The 23,488-nt window shown below is 45.9% G+C and overlaps 1 protein-coding gene across 5 annotated transcripts in view; it reads left to right on the top strand.

Annotated features, from left to right (window-relative positions):
- The window catches only part of PMFBP1 (polyamine modulated factor 1 binding protein 1), a 1,053,891-nt gene extending 1,046,176 nt beyond the window's left edge, over positions 1 to 7,715 (top strand). For all 5 annotated transcript variants that reach the window (XM_029608277.1, XM_029608279.1, XM_029608278.1 and 2 more), the window contains 2 exons: positions 6,860 to 6,921; positions 7,042 to 7,715. In XM_029608277.1, coding sequence (XP_029464137.1) covers positions 6,860 to 6,921; positions 7,042 to 7,129 — 150 coding nt within the window. In that variant the 3' untranslated portion in view covers positions 7,130 to 7,715. The remainder of the gene's footprint in view (positions 1 to 6,859; positions 6,922 to 7,041) is intronic.
- Positions 7,716 to 23,488: the final 15,773 nt, after the last annotated feature.

Below are 23,488 nucleotides of genomic sequence, written 5' to 3'. Positions count from 1 at the left end.
CCTGATTTGGCCTCTGTTGGAAACAGGATATTGGGCTTGATGGACACTTGGTCTGACCCAGCATGGCAATTTCTTATGTTCTAAGGTGATAAAATAACTAACTTTTGGAAATCATTGTTCGATTGGTTGAGAAATCTTTTGGATACTCTTTGTCAACTAGCTGCAGCTTTGGCACTGATAAACTACCCACTCCCAGGCCTTACTAAGCATCAAAAGAAGCTTAGAATACAGATATTGACAGCGGCTAGACTGTTTGTGGCTGCTCATTGGAAAGATGAGCGATCACCACCGTTTTCCCAAGTCCTAGATTCGTACATCGCCTCTATCGCTTGTCCTCTCTAACCGCTGTTAAAAATAATTGTGCTTCCTCTTTCGATAAGATTTGGTCCCCATATATTAAACATATATCCTTAGGGGTACACTAAACTAAAGGGTATCTACTTTCCCTCAATAAATTGAGACTCAGCTATATCTTATCTGCCTACTTCCTGACAGGTACCAACTCTGGTGTCATTTCTGGCAATTTACAATCTGCGTTGCACAAGCCTGGACATTTTTTCTTTTTTCTCTTTCTCTTTTTATATTTCTACAAGAGATGCGTTATCTCCGAGCCCGAGAAGAGGGGTGGGGGGAGGGAGTATGGGGATAAATGTTTAGAAAAGAAAGTATTGTAATACATTCACTATGAATGAGTTGCACACATGGAAATATGATATTGTTATTTTCTCATTGATGGTATCCTTTTTGCTTTGAGGGATCTAATGCATCTGTATGTACACTTTTTCTTTTTGATCAGCTGTAATAAAGTCTTAATAACAAAAAAAAATAAATAAAAATAAAAAAGATTTATCAATACACATGCAATACATTTTCAAATTATCTCCATAACAGTGGTGAATTGTCTGAAACCACATCTCCTCCATTGATATATCTATGTTATCTGTGTGCAGCCTCAGAAAGGCCTGCTGCATATCTCCCTTTCCAGAACCTCACTTCAGTACCGTTCAATTCTATCAGAACATTATGAGACTATTTGGACATACAGTATAGAAACCATTGAGAAGTGGAATCCCTTCCCCCTCCCCCACGCTGACCTCATATCTTCCAATATCTTTTTCCCATTCTTCACTTGCATTTCTAACCATCACAAGAAAGTAAAATAGATTGCAGGTAAGCATAGAAGTGAGACTTGGGAAATTCATATTCTTCTTGTAACTGAGAAAAATATTTCATATTGCTATTATTATCATATCGATGTTCATTGTACCTCAACCCTTTCTTGCACTAAATATAAAAAAACAATTTGATCCATACCATTAGTGAAGCATTGGTAATAACAAATAACTAAATTTGTCGAATCCCCACCATATATTAAATCAACCCCTTGCCAATCTTGTTACAATCGTTAGGCATCCCGGCCGTGGGAGTCCACAGCCGGCTCCCCTTACCTTCCTCCTTGGCGCCGGAAGTTTCATCGGCTCCCGCGCGTCCACGGGGAGGCTCCCTCGATGCCCGCACCAAGCCCTGCCTGTTTCCACGGCTGCCGCCGCCGGGTCTGCAACTTCCTCCGTGGCACAAGGCCGCAGGTCGATGCCTCCGGCAACCTCCTCCCTAGGCGTGTGGCTGTGCCTCCTGCAACCTTTTAAAGGGCCAGCCACACCAAGTGTAGTCCAGCCTCCTGGATGACGTCTGAGGCCTGGGACCACTTAAGGGAGTTCTCTCTGCTGGTTCCTTGACTTGGCAACGAGTCTGCTTCGCTCTGGTGAAGTCTTCTGTGCTGCGTTGGTTCCTGTTCCTACCTGCCGAGCCTTGTTCCTGCCTTCCAAACTTTGTTCCTGCCCCAGCTCCCATCCTTGGTTCCTGCGGACAGATCTTCTGGCTTCTGACCTCGGACTGGCTTTCGGCGACTTTTCTGGCTTCTGACCTCGGGCGGGCTATTGGTGACTCTTCTGGCTTCGACCTCAGAATGGCTTTTGGTGACCCTTCCGGTTTCGACCTCGGACTGGCTATCGGCGCCCCTCTGGCTTCTGATTCTGGACTGGCTATCGGTGATCCCCCGGCTTCTGAGCTTGGATCGACTTTGGACGACACTCCTGGCTGCTACCCGACCATCTTCACAGGGACCCACCTGCCGGCCACTGTGAAGGGGGCCAGCCCCCGCACCCAAAGGTTCAACCTGCGGAGAACGGGGTTGGTATTGGTGAAGCTCCAGTTGGCCCGTGCAGCAAGTCTGGCCTCGCCAGACTTGCTGCAGTGGAGATCTGCAAGGACTTGCCCTCTAAAATTGCGCCAACTCCAGCAAGGGGTCCACATTCTTGTCCGCCTCCACAACAACAAGAAGAAGATTATCTTTATGTTGCTTCACAGAGCCTAAAACTTACAAAAATGTATACCATACAGCAGAAATCCCCCGCCACTACTTCCTTCAACCAAACCAGATGTACAGTAATGATATTCATCCAAGTACCACCCCCAAATAAAACGCATTTGACATGCCACGTTATATATACGAAAGTTTGGAAGATTTAGTCCCCCTAGCTCCTTGCTGCACAGCAACGTGGAGTAGGCAATTTTCATTCTTTTCCCTCCCCATATGAAGGCCAGAGTTTCAGGGTATCCACAAGGAATATGCATGAGACAGATTTGCGTGCACTGCCTCCATTGTCTGCAAATCTGTCTCATGCATATTCATTGTGGAAATCCTGAATACCTGGCCTGTTTGTGGCTCTCGAGAATTGGCCAACCCTGGTCTATAGGCAGGGGTTTAGGCGGAATAGAAAAATGTAAATAAATGCTCATGTTGCCCATCCCAAAGCTCAACCTTATGACATTATCCCAAACCTTGCTACTTCATTTTTCTGATCTGTAGTCCCATCTGTTCCAGTTCCCCTGCCTGCTCTCCTGTCTATTCATCCATCCATTGCTGTGTCAGCTTTTAATTCTGTGCTTTCACTTTTCAGGGACTGTCCTCTTGTCTTTCCTAAAACAAGGGTATCTCCTTTTCTGCATATAGGCTTAGGATCATGCATCCATCCTGCAAAGCTGCTATCAACCTTCTCACATTCCGAACCCCATATTTTCCCTTAACGAATACTGTTTGATCAGGCTTTACTAAATATGGCACCACTCTACTCATACGGTCAGCATGTTTGCAAGGAGCTTGATAACTATGTTAATTAGAGAAATAGGTCCATAGGATGTTACGTTTAAGGGTTCTCTCCCTTTTTATGCAGGCTTACAATCGGGGACTGATTCATTTTAGGTGACACAGGTCCCCACAACAGTTATGTCTTCATAGAAGCGCATTAAAGTGGAAGAGAGAGGAAATTTCAAAATCTTATAAAATTCTGAACCAAAGCCATCTAGACCAAATGCCTTCCCAAGTTTTACCCTCTGAATTGCTCCATAAACTTCAGAGTCTATAATTGGTTGATCCAGAACTTCCACTTGTATATCCGTTAATCGCAGAATATGTATATACTGAAAGAAAGAGGCCATAGTTTGTATATCTTCCTCTTTCTGAGCATACAATTCCTGGAAAAATTCAATAAATTTATGGATTATATCTTCCAAAGTATTAGATATCCCCCCCAACACCCCCATCCTTAATTCCTGTAATGTAAGAACGGGCTTCCCTAACTTTTACCAGATTAGCCTTCATCTTTCCCATCTTGTTCCCATACTTACAGAATTTATATTTATAATAGCACAACAATTTTATAGCTCTTTGAAAAAGTAAACATTCTAATGCCACCCTAGCTTCTTCTAAGGGTATCCTCTGTTCCTCGGAAAGCCTCTTTTGATGTGCTGGTTTTGCATCCTGAATCAATTTTGTTAGCCTCAATATTTCCTTATTGCACAGTTTATTTTTCTTGCTGCCATAAGCCCCTCGCATGACTGCTTTGCCTGCCTCCCATAGTAAAGATAGCAAAATTTGGGTTTGCTTGTTAAATTTTAAATACTTCTCCCACTGTGCATTGTGATAAACTACAAAGTGTTCATTGTGAAATAAATCTGGGTTCATTCTCCATCCTGCACCTCTCACGGCAGCAGTATCTAGTTCAGATTTGATGACCTGGGGGGGAAAGGAGAACTGGATTCAGAGGACAACCAACACAGGCCCCGAGTTTTACGGTCTGGGATAGTGATATGCAGACATAAGGGAAAAAAGCACAGGACTGCTTCCACAGTCAAGTTCAAAAGCAAAATAAGTCAAAGAGCATTGTCTGAATTTTCAAAAAGGCTCCTCACCCAGTAAAAATGTTATAATATAAGAACATAAGAAATTGCCATGCTGGATCAGACCAAGGGTCCATCAAGCCCAGCATCCTGTTTCCAACAGAGGCCAAACCAAATGTATGTATTTTCTATCAGAGGTTTCAGTCTCTTGCACCTGCTGTTGCAAGGAGTTCAGAAACAATACCTCTGCTTCCTTTTCCTCTTACTTATAAAAACCCTCTTTTTTTCCTCCAGCATATGTACTATAGGGATGACTCCGCCCAGGGTGGTACCGCTGGAATTCGTCAATATATAAGGCTTGGGGATACCCTGCACGGAGCGGCGGTTACTGCCCTTAACAGAAACATGGGGATAACCTGCACAGAGCGGCAGTTACTGCCCTTAACAGAAACATGGGGATAACCTACACGGAGCGGCGGTTACTGCCCTTAACAGAAACATGGGGATAACCTACACGGAGCGGCGGTTACTGCCTTTAACAGAAACATGGGGATAACCTACACGGAGCGGCGGTTACTGCCTTTAACAGAAACATGGGGATAACCTGCACGGAGCGGCGGTTACTGCCCTTAACAGAAACATGGGGATAACCTACACGGAGCGGCGGTTACTGCCCTTAACAGAAACATGGGGATAACCTACACGGAGCGGCGGTTACTGCCTTTAACAGAAACATAGGGATAACCTGCACGGAGCGGCGGTTACTGCCCTTAACAGAAACATGGGGATAACCTGCACGGAGCGGCGGTTACTGCCCTTAACAGAAACATGGGGATAACCTGCACGGAGCGGCGGTTACTGCCCTTAACAGAAACATGGGGATAACCTGCACGAAGCAGCGGTTACTGCCTTTAACAGAAACATGGGGATAACCTGCACGGAGTGGCAGTTGGGACGATAAGAAACTTGCTTGGCAGACTGGATGGACCATTTGCTCTTTTTCTGCTGTCAATTCTATGTTGTCATGTTATAATGTGACAGTCACAGGGGCATGGTCAGACACCGAAATGATACCTATCTTTGCTGCCATTTTCTGATCTGCTGCCTTTGGTTCACCCCGAGTGCTTCACAGAGTTTTAGTGGTCATAATTTACATCTGTGCCAGCCACACAGCAAACACATGTACACCCAACTCTTTTCCCCATTTGCTTTCTTATTTATTTATAGTTTGTAATTTACAAATTGCAGCTTAATTTTAAATATTTGTGGAACACTGCGGGAACAGCAAACCCCTGGGACCGGTCACCCCCGCTGCATCACCAGAAGACTCGGAACCTGTTTTTCATGTTCTCAATGCAACGTTTAAAATCTGACGTAAATGAACATAATTTCCAGAGATGCAAGAACTGGCCAAATGGTATATTGTCTTGAAGATTCTTAGGGTGACTACTTTGATATTGGAAAAGAGTATTTCTATCGGTGAGTTTTCTAGAAATGGAAAATTGAAACCCATCATCTCCCAACTGAATCAATATGTCCAAAAAATATATTTCTAATGAGCTATTAAAAAAATTAAATTGAAGACTGTGATCATGAGTATTAATCCAGTCATAAATTTGCATAAGCATCATAAACTCTCCAGCCCATAATAATAAAATATAATCTTTATATTGTTTCCATACACCAACATGACTGGCAAAAGGGCAATTGGTAAGCCACTTCTGTAATATCAGGTGCCATCGAGGCAGCCCCTTAACTTGAAGATAAAAAATAGGTGAAAACATAAAAAAATTCTCACACTGAACAAAAGAAGCTAATTCACATAAAAAAAACTAATGGGAACCCCATAGGACCTGTATGCAGCCCTAAAGTTTCACAAATTATCTCCAAACCTTCTGCTTATGAGATATGAGTATAACAATTAACTTATTCTACTTTTTGGTTTTTTAATAGATTGAAACCCTGATGCAAGAAACCTGTGCTGAAAACACTGTCAGTGTCAGGTTGCATAGGCGGGTGTGACAAGTTTTCTGACTTTTTGTGCTGTGGCAGTCCTTGCATCTAAGTTTGCTTTGTTATTGAAGTATACTTTGTTTAAAAGATAAGTGCACACTTTATGATATTGTTTAATTCACAAGAATCAAATGTGGACTATTGCTTTGATGTGCAAAAATATCTAAAAATGCTTTGAGAACTTGGGGTAAATGATTGAGTCTCACCATCTGTAGGTCATATGGTGTTTCCTGCAGTGTTAGTAGGTTAAGCAGCTTCTTGACTAAGATTTATTGGTAATGATTCTGATGCCCATGGAAATAATGTAATTATCGTTCTGATGTCATCTTCCACTTTGATCATATTGGTTATAATGTTAAGTGGGAGTTCTTTTTGGCTGTATAGTGCTTGTTAGTGTCGTTTCTAAAACTTAGGGTTCAGCAGCTTTTAGCTCCATATTTAAATAATTATTTCTAATTACTGTTTGAATAAAACAGAAGCATTTATACTTTTAAATTGCATAAATGTACCAAACATTACAGTTTTAGGTGTTGAACAGAATACATTTAGATCTGATAAGAAGTGTTGTGTGTTTTGAATCTTCCCCCTCATTCTCAGTTTTTGGGAAAGGAATGCATGGCTCTGGCTGCTGAATAGTAACCGTATTGTTGATGTTTTCCCACTGCAGACTCTCCATTCCAGCGACCAGACAATTCTCACTCAGTTTCAAATGCAACTCCAGGATCATAAGTGAGTATCCTTCTCTGTGTAAGCCATCTTGAATTCCTCACTTTATTTTAAGTCTTAAGCTGAGTTTATACAGTTGATATCTGAAACAAGCAAACTTTCTTTTCTTTCTGCTGGTCTTAGCACACTGCGCTCAGCCAGGAAAGCCTTTGAGAGTGCCAGTAACCTGAGGAAAAACAAGCCATTTGCAGCAAGCTGGAAGACGAGTTAGAACTTCCACCGTGAGCCCCACAGCATCAGAGCAGGACATCTCCCTGGGCTTCAAGCTTCCAGTTCTCTATCACATCCCTGCACTTGGATGGTTACTGCAGGACAAAGATCCAGGAGAGGGGACTGCACCTTCCATTACGATAGGCAGTTCTCCCATGTTTCTCCCATGAAAGCAGCGGAGATTCATCAGAAAACTGCTGCAGGCTGCTGTTTGTACATATGGCATTTACCTTCAAATTATGCTACAAAAACTGACACTCATGTTATCTGAGAACAAACTGCCTCTTAAGTAGGCTAAGTGCTCTTGTCTTCAGGGTGTAGCTGTTTTGGTTTTTATTGTTAATAACGTTTTATAGGCTTTCACAACAATCAGATGTATATTCTATGCATTTTAACAGTGACTGGATTAAGTAATATGACAAATAATATATTTTTTCAACTGATTAGAAAGCACTGGACTACTGTTTTAAGAATTTACTCACAGTAGTAGATAAGGACTAACTGGCCACCAAGTCTGCCCAGTTATTCAAAAATGAACAAACTGCTTTCCATGAACATAGCCTGAATGTGACTCAGGCCTTGATCTTCCTTGCAAGCTGTATGGAACATGGAAGCAAGTCTGCCTAATACAAGCTGTTATCCTATGCAACAACACAAGCACTCTACTTCACTCTGTCCTCCTTCATGCATGTAACAAAGAGTGCTACTGAGTTGTCACTGGTGGCATCTAATGTATCCTAGCACCATGTTTTATGGCCTGTCAGTTCCTTCTCCTCCTCCTTTAGGTTTTCAGTCAGATTGAAACTAGCTGCCATTGGAGCTTTCATGTTCAAATAGCTATGATTTTTGTCCCCTATTTTTAACCCTCTCCCTTCCTGTCCAGCTGTCATAGTGACAGTCCTCAGCCTAAAAAGGCATTCACAGAAGATCCCTGCAGAATTTAGTACATAAGCATTCAGCCAGTCAGTCTGTTGGCACGTCCATGTGCCTCCACAGCATAGAGCATGTCAAGGAGAAACCCACTTAGCATTAAGGTCAGTGAGTCCTCTATTATCATAATAACCAAGTCAAAGAGCTAAGGAGAAAGTTGGTACAACATTTTCTCAATGGCATTTTTTTTTTTTATTAATGGAGTGAAATATTTTTTTAAGGAATTTGGCAATGATCCCTGAATGGCCTTTTTTGTCTCCTACATAGTGATTTTAGTGTGACATTTTCATATCATACTATGTACGTATATACACATACCATATATATATATATACACACACACACACACATCAGCAGTAAATATATATATATATATATGCATATTTCTAACTATATGCAACAGACTTCACAAACTTAATTTACACTCCCATTAAACAATAAAGAGCACAATGAACAGTGACCACATGAACAGTAGCAGCCATATTATATAAATCCAAAATGACTGGGAAACAAACACTATACGGCCCAAATAATCACCTACCCTTCCCCCACTGAGTGCAAAAGATGCTATAACCCTGCCCCTTGTCTTTGAAAGCACGAGTCGAAGGGGAGAAACTGTAATCTTTCCCCCTCCCCACTCCTCAACTGTAAATTCCTGAGGTTTAAGGGCAGCACCTACGTGGTTTCAAATGCTCATGTACTATGCAACCTTATTTGTTGCTTATTATTCATTGAATGTGGTTCACTTAAAGGTAAAGCAAGTTTGCTTACCTGTAACAGGGTTCTCTGTAAGTAGCAGGATGAATTAACCATAAAGCATAGGGTGATGTTATCCAACAGCAACCCAACTCTCAGAGCTCATTAAAATACATACTCTGGGCCCATGAAGTGATAACAGATGGATTGTTTATCCCTGAAGGTCATCCAGCACCCACAGATGCAGGCCTTGAAGCTGCTGACTGCGAATTTCTTGGCTATGGATTTTTCCATACGCACTAATTTTTCTTTTTTTGTTGTTTTACATTGGAACTTAAACGTTCTCCCAGGACAAGCAGAATGGTAGTCCTCACAGATGGGTCACATCATCAGATGGAGCCTGGCAGGGAATATACTGAGCATGCCTAGCATGCCACTATCCCCGCAAGGCCCCCCTTCAGTCTCCTTTTTTCTGTGGTGCAGTTGCCGTGGGTTTTTGGAGCTCTTCGGTTTCTTTCCTAAAAAGAAAGGTTCTTTTTCGCCGGTTCTTTCAAGCTGTAGGGGTCCCCCTACGTGAGTCAGTTCCTCCGGCGTTCGGTAAGTAAAATCTTTGCTTTGTTGCGGTCGGTTCCTGAGTGTCTGCTCCTTGGTGGCTGCCAGCCATCAACCGTGCATAGTCTTTTTTCGATGGCGACCGGCTTCCGCAAGTGCCCCCAGTGTCCGGGGACTATATCCATTACGAACCCACATGACATTTGCTTCCTCTGGGGCCTTCCCACAATGTTCGTCAGTGCCCCAGTTGTGCTCATATGACACCCAAAGGTCGGCGTGCCTGCCTGGATAAGATGGAGCACCTGTTTGGTCCCCGACAGTTGGCTCCATCGACCCAGTTCCTGGGACGTCGGGCCAGGGTGATCATGGCGAGCCAGGGCCATCGCCTTCGGTGTCCTGCTAAGACAAGGGTGCAGGAGATATCCCCTCTCCCGTGTCAGGCCAGTCCAAGACCTCGGGATCATCTTCCTCAGCACCAGTGAAGGACCAGACCAAGCACCGATACTGGAGGGGCACTGGCCTCGGCCGAACCCCCTTCGAAGCGGCCCCAGGGCAAGGAAGCCCCATCCTCCTCTAGACCCGGGAACCCAGGGCGTTCCCCACCAAGTCTGGTGTCAGGTATCAAGCCTCCAGGGACTCCCCATCTGCCTTCTCCTCCCTCATCGGTGCTCACTACGCCCGAATTTCTGGAGGAGTTGGACCACTTGATCCAGCAGGTGGTGCTCCATGCCCTTCGGGGCCTCGGGCAACCACCGGCACCCTATGCCGACGCCAGAGCCAGCACCCTCAATGTGGGCGCCCCTCCTGGAGCAGCTGGATATGCTGCTCGGTGCCCTGCCAACACAGCAGGTGCCCGGAGGTCCTTCGGTGCCCCATCACCTCAGATACCAACCCAATTCCAGGATCCTTGGAGGAGGAGGATGTGGCTCCGTGCCGGCCACCATGGGCAGCGCCATCGGTGCCTGAGCCCGGTCTTGGGGCATCGAGTCCTCCTGGTCCAATGATGCCCTTGATGGCCCCAGTGCCCTCGATGTTCACGCAGCCTCCAACACCAAGGTTCTCTGACAGGCCGTTTATGCCAGTACCTCGGGATACAAGGTTTATCCTCCCTCCTCAACCCAGAGGGGTCATTGGTGAGGAGGAGGAGGAGGCACCTTACAATCCTTGGAGTGATGATTCCTCCAAGTTTTCCTCAGAGGCCTCTGATGATCTCCCGTCTGAGCCCTTGCCTCCGGATGAGAGGCGCCACTCACCCCCAGAGGACTTGTCCTTTGCCAGTTTTGTTCGGGCAATGGCGGAGGCTGTGCCTTTTCAGTTGCTTACTGAAGAGGACGCCTGCCATAAAATGTTGGCAGTCCTCCAATTCATCGAAGTCCTGAAGGAGGTGGTGGCTATCCTGGTGCATGATGTCCTCCTTGAGCTCCTCTACAGGTTATGGGAGCACCCAGGCTCCATCACCCTGGTCAACTAGAAGACAGATGCCATTTATTTAGTACAGCAGGCCCTAGGGTTCCAGACGAGCCAGCTCCCGCACCAATCCTTGGTAGTGGAATCAGCTCTAAAGAAAGCCAAACGATCCCACACTCACTCTGGATGCTCTAGGCCGCAAAATCTTCCAGGGGGCAATACTCATTGCCTGGATAGCAGAGTATCAATTGTACATGAATCAGTACAATCGCAACTTCTGGAAGCAAGTCCAGGAGCTAGCTGAAGATCTCCTGCAGCAGTTCCAAGAAGGCTTGGAATCCATTGTGCAGAAGGGTTTTGAGGCCAGCAAGCATGAAATATGAGCAGCCTACGATGTCTTTGAGATGATGGCAAGGGTGTCAGCAGCTGGTATTAGTGCCCGGTGCTGGGCCTGGCTTAAAGCCTCCGACTTCCTCCCTGAAGTCCAGGAAAAGCTGGCAGACCTTCCTTGCACAGGTGAAAACCTGTTCGGAGACAAGGTCCGGGACGCAGTGGCCCAATTAAAGGACCACCACGAAACCCTGCATCAGCTGTTTGCCAGCACCTCAAACCCTTCTTAGGCCACCCTAGTTAGGCGCCGCATCGCGACCCCTTTCTATAGGCAGCGGAGATACTATCCCCCTGCCTCTCGTGCTTGGACGTCTTGGACTGCACCTAAGGGCCATCAACGCCAGCAGCGGGTGCCTCGAGCCCAGCAGGCGCCTCAACCCAGGATTTTGACTGATGCAGAGAGAGCCACAGCCCAATTCCAGTGCCCAAAGGTCCTGACCCACTGGTTGAGGACCAGCTATGCCTGTTTGCAAATTGCTGGACCCCCATCACCACTGACTGCTGGGTGTTAACCATCATGAAACGGGGCTACCACCTGAACCTTCTCAGCATTCCACCAGACTCCCCTCTGCCTCGTGGTGCATGTGATGACCCTCGAGTTGGAACTCTTGGCCCTGTTACGTGCCAAGGTCGTCGAGCTGGTCTCCCTGCACCCAGCAGGGCCAGGGATTCTACTCCAGGTACTTTCTCATTCCAAAGAGAACAGGCAGCCTCCATCCCATCCTCGACCTTTGGGCCCTAAAAAAGTTCCTGAGGCGAAAACGGGTCAAGATGGTTTCCTTAGGCACCTTGATTCCTCTTCTTCATCAAGGGGACTGGCTCTGCTCTCTCTATTTGCAGGACATCTACGCCCACCTCGCCATATTTCCGCCTCATAAATTCCTGCGCTTCATAGTAGGCCAGTGGCATTTTCAATACAGGGTTCTACCTTTCGGCTTTGCCTCTGCACCCCGGGTGTTCACCAAGTGCTTGGCGGTAGTGGGAGCACATCTGTGCCGCAAGGGGGTGCAGGTGTTCCCATATTTGGACAACTGGCTCATCAGGGGTTCCCAAGAGAAGGTGCCCTTTGGGCCCTACACGCGACAGTTGCAGTGCTCCAGTTGCTGGGGTTCCTCATCAATTATCCAAAATCTTAGCTGACGCCATCCCAGTGGCTCAACTTTATTGGAGCAGACCTGGTCACCACGGTAGCCAGGGCATTCCTTTCAGCGATCGTGCAGCAACTCTAGCGGGGCTGGCTCGGTCCATTCTTCACCGAACGGCCTCCGACTGCCTGCTTTTGCGGCTGCTGGGCCACAATGCGGAGTCTGTGCATGTCACCCCAATGGCTCACCTGGCCATGAGAATGACACAGTGGACTTTATGTTCCCAGTGGCACCAAGCCTCTCAGGAACTCCTCTGTGCTGGTACAGGTAACCAAGCCACTCCAGGACTCCCTCGCCTGATGAGAACAAGAAGTCAACCTATGCAAGGGCCTTTCGTTTCAGACCCCTCCTGCTCCTCACTACCAATGCCTCCAACGTCAGCTGGGATGCACATGTAGACTGCCTCCGCTCGCAGGGTGTGTGGTCGAGGCCCAAGGCGAGATGCCAGATACATTTCCTGGAACTCCAGGTGATGTGGTATGCTCTATATGCTTTCCAAGATTGCCTGTCCCACAAGGTCATCCTGATACAGACAGATACGTGAACAAGCAGGGAGGCACAGGCTCCTATCTGCTTTGTCAGGAAGATGTACAGATCTGGGCCTGTGCACTGTCCAGGGTCATGCTTCTGTGAACAATATACCTGGCAGGGACAGAGAATGTGGTGGCAGACCGCCTGAGCCGAACATTCCGTCCCCACAAGTAGTCCCTTAACCCCTTCATGGCAAACAAGATCTTCTGCAGGTGGGGTCAGCCAGAGGTGGATCTCTTTGTGTCCCCTCAGAACCACAAGGTGAGTCGCTTCAGGGAGGACGGAGAACTATCCGCGGATGCCTTCATCCAGTCGTGGAGCACGGGTCTCCTGTACACCTATCCTCCGATTACACTAATAGGCAAGATCCTCATGAAGCTCCAACAGGACAGGGCGTCCATGATCATGATAGCCCCACATTGGCCACGACAGGTCTGGTTCCCAATCCTGTGCAACCTGTCAGACCGGGAACCCATACGTCTGGACACCTCCCCTGACCTCATCACACAGGATCGTGGCAGGCTGCGCCATCCGAACCTCCAGTATTTGGCCCTCACGGCCTGGATGTTGAAAGGCTAGTGTTGCAGTTCCTCGACCTTTCAGACAATGTTTCACAGGTCCTGGTAGCCTCTCGTAAACCCTTCACACACAAGTCCTACCACCTTTTTCTGAGGCCACACTCCAACCAGGGTGAGCGGGCTCTGCACACCTTGGACTGCAAGCCTGCTCTGGCATTTTACCTAGAGTGCACTGCAGCCCACAAGCAGTCCCCCCAACTCTTTGTCTCCTTTGACAAAAATAGACTTTGGGTTGCGGTGGGCAAACAGACCCTGTCTAATTGGTTGGCAGACTATATCACTTTCTGCTATGAGCAAGCAGGCCTTCTGTGGAGATCTGCAAGGCCGCGACATGGAGTTCCCTCCACACGTTCACAGCCCACTACTGTCTAGACAAGGTTGGTCGACAGGACAGCGCCTTCGGCCAGTCTTTCCTTCGTAACCTGTTCCAAGTGTGAGAACCCAACTCTCCCTGCCTATGGTTTAATATGTGGTTCATGCTGCCTCTTGTTGCCAACAGCACCCCTGTTGTTGTGCCTGTTGCACGTTATTGGGTGTCTGTTGGCCCTTGATGTTCCAGGGGCAGCCTACAGCTTGGTATTCTCCCATCTGTGGAGGACTACCATCCTGTTTGTCCTGGGAGAAAGCAGAGTTGCTTACCTGTAACAGGAGTTCTCACAGGACTGCAGGATGTTAGTCCTCAGGAAACCCACCCGCCACCCCACGGAGTTGGGTTCGTCTGCAGTTTATTTTATTTTTTCCCTCGTCTTTTTCGCTTTGATACGAGACTGAAATGGGACCCTGCGTGGCTGTGGGGATAGTGGCAGCCAAAATTTCTAGAAACTTTGACAAAAGTATTCCATGTCAGGCTTCATCTGATAATGTCACCTGTCTGTGAGGATTAACATCCTGCTGTCCTAGAACACCTGATACAGGTAAGCAACTCTGCTTTCTGTTTGAGAAGATGCAAGGCAGTGGCAAAAATAGAAGAAGCAAGCCCATAAAAGTTGGAAAATTTTTGAGAGACTAGGATACATTCATGATGTAACTCAGACTCAGAGGATCACGAGGCAGTGTATGTGAAAGGAGACTCCCATGTATGCTCAATAACAGGTAGATTTCAAAAGCATTGCTCATGCCTACACGTGTATGTGGGCCACACACGTTTTTGGGGGGGGGGGGGGGGGGCGGGAGAAAGAGAGAGAGAGAGACAATCTGACAATCCATGTAGCTCCCACTGTAAGAAGGGACTTTCAACTCAGGGTGGGTTTTGAGGGGGGAGCAATGTTACAATGGTTTGCCTAGGGCGAAAGGTTCTGTAGACCCTTGTAACACGCCGTCCCCCCAAAAAAAACCCCATTCTGAGTTGAAAGTGCCCCTCTTACAGTGGAAGAGTGGAAGATATATATAAAGTGTCAGATTCTCTAAAAGAGGCGCTCTTTCTCTCTCTCTGTCTCTTGTGTGAGTACATGCATATTTTAAATGATATGCATGTACTTGCACGCACAATATAAAATTAAGTGTATCTTTGCTCGTGTGCCCAATATATGCGTTTATGGGCGAGCACGCGCACTCCTTTTAAAATTTACCTGTAAAGTCTTTACTGAACTCTGACAGCTGGGTCTGTGTCAACACCATTGGATGGCATCACGCCATGCATTATGTCACATTCATACGTGTGTGTCAACAGAAAACATAAGGAACAAAGATTCCACATTTCAAAATGAAAATATATTTTTGCTTAATTAAGTCAGTCTGGAAGCACATGGTATCACACCATCTCCACCTCATAAAAGCTCTTTTCTCCAAGCAATACAATGTAATGTTCAATTTCTTAATATACGGACAGGTGGATCCAGAGCCAGTGGGGTTATGCACCTCTACCAGCAGGTGGAGACGGAGCAAAGCTGATGTCACAGTATATATACTCCTGCAGTGACATCAGCCTGCCAATATTCTTTGTCTCTATCAGATAGTGGGCATGCATCTCCCTACTGGGGATTGCTTAAAAAAGTTTAGAGGAGAAAAGGAGGAAAATGATTTGCCCCGCTCTCTTGTGGTAATACCTTATAGTCCCTCCCTCAGTCGAGAATTCCTGAGGTGATATCTTTGGATCTTTCCCTCAGATGAGTGCCTTGGTCCGGTAGCTGGTTTTCTGCCGGCGTGGATTTAGCTGTAAAAAAGAGAAAAGAAAAAAGCAGCTGAAAGGCAAGCAGGTACAGGAAGCCAAGCGTGGCAGTGAAGGTACTTGCCCTCTCCCTCCACAGCCGGTGACCATGTACTCAACCGGACAGCTGAGCTCAGGTAATTAAAAACAAAAAAAAAGAAGGAATAGAGAAAGTGAGTTAAGTAGGGCTCTTCCCTCTGGTCTTGCTCAGTGCGCCAATCTGACATTTGTTCCCGCCTCCAGGGGAGCTTAGGGGACATGGGCAGCTTGACAGTTTGAGCAGCCTTTTTGGCTAGGCCCTGCTCTCAGGCTTCAGTTTGCTGCGTGGTAGGCCACAGTGGCGTTTTCACACGGTTTTTCTTACCTTTAGACTGTCTTCTTCAGTTACGTCAGTTCGTGCTTGTGCTTCCAGTTTGTGCGGCTAGTTGGGTGCCTAGTTAGGCACGTAGGGGTGTCTGCCTGGGCGCTTAGTTATGAGCGCATGAACATGCATGCACTTATTTATGCGCACTGTCTGAGCATTTTGGTGGGAGCTCCGTTTTGTGCACTTATTGGAACACGGTGTTGAGCGCCTAAGTTTTGCAGCACTAACACAGCTGGGTGCAATGTTATCAGATGCCTGTTAGAGCGTACTGACAACCTAATGGCGCCAATAGCAAAGAAGCCCAAGCGCCTTGCCTTTTGTGCTGCTTGCCATATTCGAGCATCTCAGCCTGGCATTCTCTCTAACTTGTGTCTTCGCTGTTTGGAGGCTCAGGGAGAATTGCTTCCATCTGATTTTTGCTAAGCCCGGATCCTCCCAGCTTGATGTGGAAATCGGAAAAAAGAGCTGTCAGAGGTGTTGCCTGATTTTGGGGCTCTCCTAACTGTTTACTAGGGATGTGAATCGTGTCCTCGATCGTCTTAACGATCGATTTCGGCTGGGAGGGGGAGGGAATCGTATTGTTGCCGTTTGGGGGGGTAAAATATCGTGAAAAATCGTGAAAAATCGTGAAAAATCTAAAAATCGCAAAACCGGCACATTAAAACCCCCTAAAACCCACCCCCGACCCTTTAAATTAAATCCCCCACCCTCCCGAACCCCCCCCAAATGAGTTAAATAACCTGCGGGTCCAGCGGCGGTCCGGAACGGCAGCGGTCCGGAACGGGCTCCTGCTCCTGAATCTTGTTGTCTTCAGCCGGCGCCATTTTCCAAAATGGCGCCGAAAAATGGCGGCGGCCATAGACGAACACGATTGGACGGCAGGAGATCTTTCCGGACCCCCGCTGGACTTTTGGCAAGTCTCGTGGGGGTCAGGAGGCCCCCCACAAGCTGGCCAAAAGTTCCTGGAGGTCCAGCGGGGGTCAGGGAGCGATTTCCCGCCGCGAATCGTTTTCGTACGGAAAATGGCGCCGGCAGGAGATCGACTGCAGGAGGTCGTTCAGCGAGGGTTCCGGCGCCTCGCTGAACGACCTCCTGCAGTCGATCTCCTGCCGGCGCCATTTTCCGTACGAAAACGATTCGCGGCGGGAAATCGCTCCCTGACCCCCGCTGGACCTCCAGGAACTTTTGGCCAGCTTGTGGGGGGCCTCCTGACCCCCACGAGACTTGCCAAAAGTCCAGCGGGGGTCCGGAAGGACCTCCTGCCGTCCAATCGTGTTCGTCTATGGCCGCCGCCATTTTTCGGCGCCATTTTGGAAAATGGCGCCGGCTGAAGACAACAAGATTCAGGAGCAGGAGCCCGTTCCGGACCGCTGCCGTTCCGGACCGCCGCTGGACCCGCAGGTTATTTAACTCATTTGGGGGGGGTTCGGGAGGGTGGGGGATTTAATTTAAAGGGTCGGGGGTGGGTTTTAGGGGGTTTTAGTGTGCCGGCTCACGATTCTAACGATTTATAACGATAAATCGTTAGAATCTCTATTGTATTGTGTTCCATAACGGTTTAAGACGATATTAAAATTATCGGACGATAATTTTAATCGTCCTAAAACGATTCACATCCCTACTGTTTACTCAATAGAGGAAGGAAATTCAGTGGGTACAGGACTGACGCCCCCTGGTTTTGGTATGGACCTCAGGGGCAGTCCTCGGCCCCAGGCCAGTCTTAGCAGTTCAGGATCGCAGGCTGCGGATTCCCACACACCTGCGATCCTGAACTGCTATGCGGGTCTCCTCGATAGGGACCCAGATGGCATGGATGATGATACTGATCCTTACTCCCTGGAGGCTGGGGAAATTCCTACTGGATTAGCGCTGTATAGATTTATGTTGTGATTCTTTCATAGAAATGAGTTACTGGGTTTGATTTCCCAAACTTTGAAGATGCTGGGAGTACCGGGGAATGAATCCATGTCTGAGCCAAAGAAAGATTCCATTTTGTTTACTTTGCATAAAGTCTCTTGTTTCTTCCCTATTATGGAGGCCATTCAAGCTATTTTTGTAGGGGGACAAGCCTTGGAAGGGCTGTATCCTCTGGATCCAGCTGCGAGAGAGCAATTGCGTTATCCGTAAGTGGATGTGCTTGTGTGTGCCGTTAACAAGAGTATGACTTTCCCCATAGAAGGGAGAGTGGCCTTAAAGGATTGAGGCTATCCTTAAGCAGGCCTTTGAAATGATGGCAATGAATTTTCAGATAGCTTCTTGTTGTTCCCTGGTGGCTCGCTCTTGTTTACTTCTCTCTCAGGAGGTCAATGAATTTGATGTGAATTCCAGGACAGTGATGAAACCAGCAGCCACCTTTTTGGCAGATGTGGGCTGCGATTTGGTCTGCATTTCAGCCAGAGGGCTGGCTTCGGTAATAGTGGCTAGGATTCAACTATGGCTTAGAAGTTGGTCGGCTGATACAATTTCAAAGTCCAACCATAAGAAATTGCCCTTTGAAGGTTCACTCTTATTTGGAAGCGAACTGAAAAAAAAAAATATATATATATATATATATATATATATTTTGGCCAATAAGTGGGGTGAGTGTCACCCTCAGTTACCAGAAGATAAGAAACAGATGCCATGCTTCTTCAACACAAGAGGTCGTACTAGGCGTTTCGAACATTTTCAACCCTACAGAGGAGCAACTTTTCAGAAGGCTCGACCTTTGAGTATGTCTCAGTCCTTTTGTCCCAGGCAGCCCAGACACGGTGCAGACTCAGGAAATGGAGCCCCCGAGCCTCCCAATGAAGGTGTGCCAACCCACCCTGGGAGCAGGAGATAAGGGGTTGCCTCTTTCTTTTTTTATCAGAGGTGAGTCGAGATCACGTCAGACCAGTGGGTGCTAGAGGCGATGAGATGGCTATGCCCTGCAGCTTTGTAGGTTTTACTGGGATGTTTACATGGTGTCTCCCTGCAACTCTCCGCAGAAGAGACAGGCAGTGGAGTGTACATTATGTGGGCTGTAATTCCAGTGCCATGTCACAAGAAAATGTGGGCCAATATTCCATTTATTTTGTTGGGCCCAAGAAGAAGGGCTCTTTTTACCCCATCCGAGATCTCAAAGGGGTCAACCTTGTTTTGTGGGTGACTCATTTTCACATAGAAGCCTTTCGCTCAGTGATAATGGCAGTTTAGTCAATTTCTGCGTTTTGCAGTTTTTGGATGACATTATCAGTTTTGAGTGCTGCCTTTTGGTTTGGCCACCGCACCCAGACCCTTTTCCAAGGTTATGGTGGTGGTGGTGGAGGCAGAGTTGAGAAATGATGGGATTCTGATTCACCTGTACTTAGACGACTGGCTAATTCAGGCCAAGAGTCTAGAAGAGAGCCTTCGGGTCTTGCACAAGGTGATTTCCTTGTTGCAGGAGCTAGGTTGGATGGTGAACCTGGCCAAGAGCAATCTTTGGCCATTCTAGACCTTAGAGTATCTTGGTGATCAGTTCGACACAAAGTGAGGCAGGGTGTTCCTGCCAGAAGGCTGTATTTAGAAGCTGATGGCGCAGACGCATCTATTGGCAAACACAATATGCCTGACAGCGTGGTCTTATCTATAGGTACTCGGATTGATGGTGGCAACCCTGGAGGTGGTGCCATGGGCAAAAGCGCATATGCACCCCCTTCAGTGCAGTTTGCTGGCTTGTTGGAGCCCACACTCTCAGGGCTATTCGATTTGGCTCCACCTACCAATAGAAACCTGCATACACTTGCAGTGGTGGTTGCAAGTGGATCATGTAAGAAAGGAGGTTTCCCTAAGTAGAAAAAAAAGGTTTTAGTTTTTAAAACACCATAGTTAAATCACAAGCAGATTGTGATAAATTGCAGGAGGAACTTGTGAGACTGGAAAAATTGGGCAACCGAATGGCAGATGAAATTTTTTGTGGGTAAGTGCAAGGTGATGCATATAGGGAAAAATAACCCATGCTGTAGTTACACGATGTTAGGTTCCATATTAGGAGCTGCTGCCTACGAAAGAGATCTAGGCATCATAGTGGAAAATACTTTGAAATCGTCAGCTCTGTGTGCTATGGCAATCAAAAACCAAACAGAATGTTAGGAATTATTAGGAAGGGAATAGTGAATAAAACGGAAAATGTCATAATGCCTCTATATCACTCCATGGTGAGACCGCACCTTGAATACTGTGTACAATTCTGGTCGCCGCATCTTAAGAAAGATATAGTTGCGATGGAGAAGGTACAGAGAAGGGCGACCAAAATAAAAAAGGGGATGGAACTGCTCCCCTATGAGGAAAGTCTAAAGAGGTTAGGGCTGTTCAGCTTGGAGAAGAAACGGCTGAGGGGGGATATGATAGATGTCTTTAAAATCATGAGAGGTCTAGAACAGGTAAATTTGAATTGGTTATTTACTCTTTTGGATAATAGAAGGACCAGGGGCATGACGTTAGCATGTAGCACATTTAAAACTAATCAGAGAAAATTATTTTCCACTCAATGCACAATTAAACTCTGGAATTTGTTGCCAGGGATGTAGTTAGTGCAGTTAGTGTAGCTGGGTTTAAAAAAGGTTTGGATAAGTTCTTGGAGGAGAGGTCCATTACCTGCTATTAATCAAGTTGTCTTAGAAAATAGCCACTGCTATTACCAGCATCAGTAGTGTGGAATATACTTAGTTTTTGGGTACTCGCCAGGTATTTGTAGCCTGGATTGGCCACTGTTGGAAACAGGATGCTGGGCTTGATGGACCCTTGGTCTGACCCAGTATGGCAATTTCTTATATTCTTATATTACTGCAAGTATGGCTGTAGGATTTAAAGTAAAGGCCTAGCACATATTCTGAACTACTCCATATATAGAAAATGGGGTTTTTGGTTCTTAAAACACCATAGCATGCAGGGATGGCTGTGGGATTTAAAGTAAGGACCTACTAGATATTCTGAATTACTCTATATGTATAAAAAGGTTTTTTTCTTTTAACACCATAGTATGCAGATATGCACTAGGTTTGAAAGTAAAGGGCTATCACATATTCTGAAATAATGCATATGTAGGAAAAGGTGGTTATAGTTGTTGAAACACCATACCATGTAGGCTAGTACTCATGACAGATGTGAGCCTCCGGGGTTGGGGAGCTCACTGTCAGGAGCTAATTGTGCAAGGGTGCTGGGGTACAGAAGAATCTTTCTGGAGCATCACTCGGCTAGAAGCCGGTGCCATCTGGTTGACAGGCTTACGATTTGGTAACAAATTGCAAGGTCGAGCGGTATGGATAATGTCGAACAGTGTGATGACAGTGGCTTAAGTCAATCACCAGGGAAGAACCAAAATCCAGCAAGTGTCGCAGGAAATAGCCCAGTGAGCGGAAGTGCATCTTCAGGAATTCTCAGCCTTGCACATTGCGGGAAAAGACAATATAAGAGCTGACTTTCTCAGCAGAGTCTGGATCCAGGAGAATGGGAATTGTCAAACAAGGTGTTCCAGTTCATAGTTGATCACTGGGACCTCCCATTTCTGGACCTACTGGCAACTTCTTGCAATGAAAGGTTCCTCGCTTTTTCAGTCACAGGAGAGATCACATGACCTTGGGCATCGATGCCCTTGTGCAGGAGTGGCCGGAGGGCAAACTACTGTATGCGTTTCCACTGTGGCCCATGTTGGGTAGAATGATTTGAAGGATCAAGAGTCACATGGGAATGGTGCTTCTGGTGGCACCAGATTGGCTCAGAAGACCATGGTATGCAGATTTGTGAAGGCTCTTGGGGGATTCTTCTCTCTGATTTCTGGCTCACAGGAATCTGCTTTGGTGGGGGCCTGTTCTTCACGAAGATCTGATTCGATTTTGTCTTGCAGTATGGCCCCTTGAGAGGGCTCGGTTACTGAAGCATGGATATTCTGCTGCAGTGATTACCACCTTGCTACGAGCGAGAAAGTTCTCCACCTCCTTAGGCTATGTGTGGGTTTGGTGAGTGTTTGAGGTTTGATGTGAAGATCAAGGGGGGTTCCTCTTCGTTCAGTTAAGATCCCGCTCATTTTTTAATTTTTGCAGGATGGATTGAATAAAGGGTTGGCCCTTAATTCATTAAAGGTACAGATGGTGGCTCTTGCCTTTTTTCGAGGTCAGGTGAATGGTGGACCCTTGTCAGCTCATCCAGATGTGACCCGTTTCTTAAAAGGAGTGAAGCATTTTCATCCTCCCTTGCGGATGCCAGTGCCTTTGTGGAGTCTTAATCTAGTTTTGGATTTTTTGGTGGGCCCCCCCTTTTCAACCAATGCGTAGCTTTTCCTTGAGTTTACTGACCTTGAAAACAATGTTTATTATAGCAATTTGTTTGTCGCATAGGATTTACGAAATGCAGGCTTTATCTTGATAGGAGCCCTTTCTATGGATGACTCCAGGGGCGATACAGTTGTGTACTTTTCCTCGTTTTTGCAAAAAGTGGTTCCGGATTTTCACTTGAATAAGTCAATTCAGTTCTCTCATAACTCAAAAGCATTATTTGACATTGTGAGTAAATTAACTAGTGATCCCACCTCCAATAGAGAAACCCTTTCGGAAACTCATTGTAACGAAATGGCAGTTTTCTTTAAGAGCAAGGTAGATAATTTGATAGGCACTTTAGTCCAAATTCCGAAACAAACAATAAATATGACTAAAAAAGATATACCATTATGGTCTACTTTCGAGAATACAACCATATTAGAAATAGAAAATCTACTAAATAAATTAAATCCAGCCAATCACCCAACAGATGTGATTTAACACATCAGCACTAAAACAATGTGGAAACATTATTAGTCCTATTTTAGTATCAATGGTAAATCATTCCCTTAGTGAAGGAATTTTACATACAACGTTAAAAAACTCAATAATAAAACCAATCTTAAAACAACGTGATTCAGACCCCCACCATCCTAAAAAATTACAGACTCATTTCCAATTTACCATTTTTGGCAAAATTAATTGAAAAGGTAGTTAATAAACAAGTAACTGAACATCTGGAGACGAATAACATTTTATATCTGTCGAAGCACGGATTTCGGAAATCTTATAGCACTGAAACTTTACTCCTTTCATTGACAGATACTGTTCTTAGAGGGTTTGACAGTGGCCAACGTTACCTGCTGGTCCTCTTAGACTTGTCTGCCGCATTTGACATGGTAGATCATAGCATACTTCTTACTAGATTACATGAAATAGGGCTGACAGATATTACACTAAAATGGTTTACGTCCTTTTTAAATAATAGAACCTTCGCAGTAAAAATTAAGGACAGTACATCTGAAAATTTAAAATTAACAATGGGAGTTCCACATGGGTTCGGCATTATCGGCCACACTTTTTAATATTTATTTACTTCCCTTGTGCCACCTGCTTACTGGCCTCGGCTTAATACATTTTATATACGCTGACAATATTCAGATTTTATTTCCAATAGAAAACAGCTTAGACTCAACTTATAAATTAGTTGAGATGTACCTAAAAATAATTGGACAACTTTTAGTGCAAATTAAATTAATTTTAAACCTAGAGAAATCTGTTTTTATTATCTTAGAAAAAATATAAATATAGAACAAAAACTAATTAAATTTTTAGTGATCAGATAATTTAAAATTTAAATTATC

The sequence above is a fragment of the Rhinatrema bivittatum genome, chromosome 7, assembly GCF_901001135.1.
Source record: "Rhinatrema bivittatum chromosome 7, aRhiBiv1.1, whole genome shotgun sequence".
Classification (NCBI taxonomy): Eukaryota; Metazoa; Chordata; class Amphibia; order Gymnophiona; family Rhinatrematidae; genus Rhinatrema; species Rhinatrema bivittatum.
This window is presented reverse-complemented; position numbering and strand designations above follow the sequence as displayed.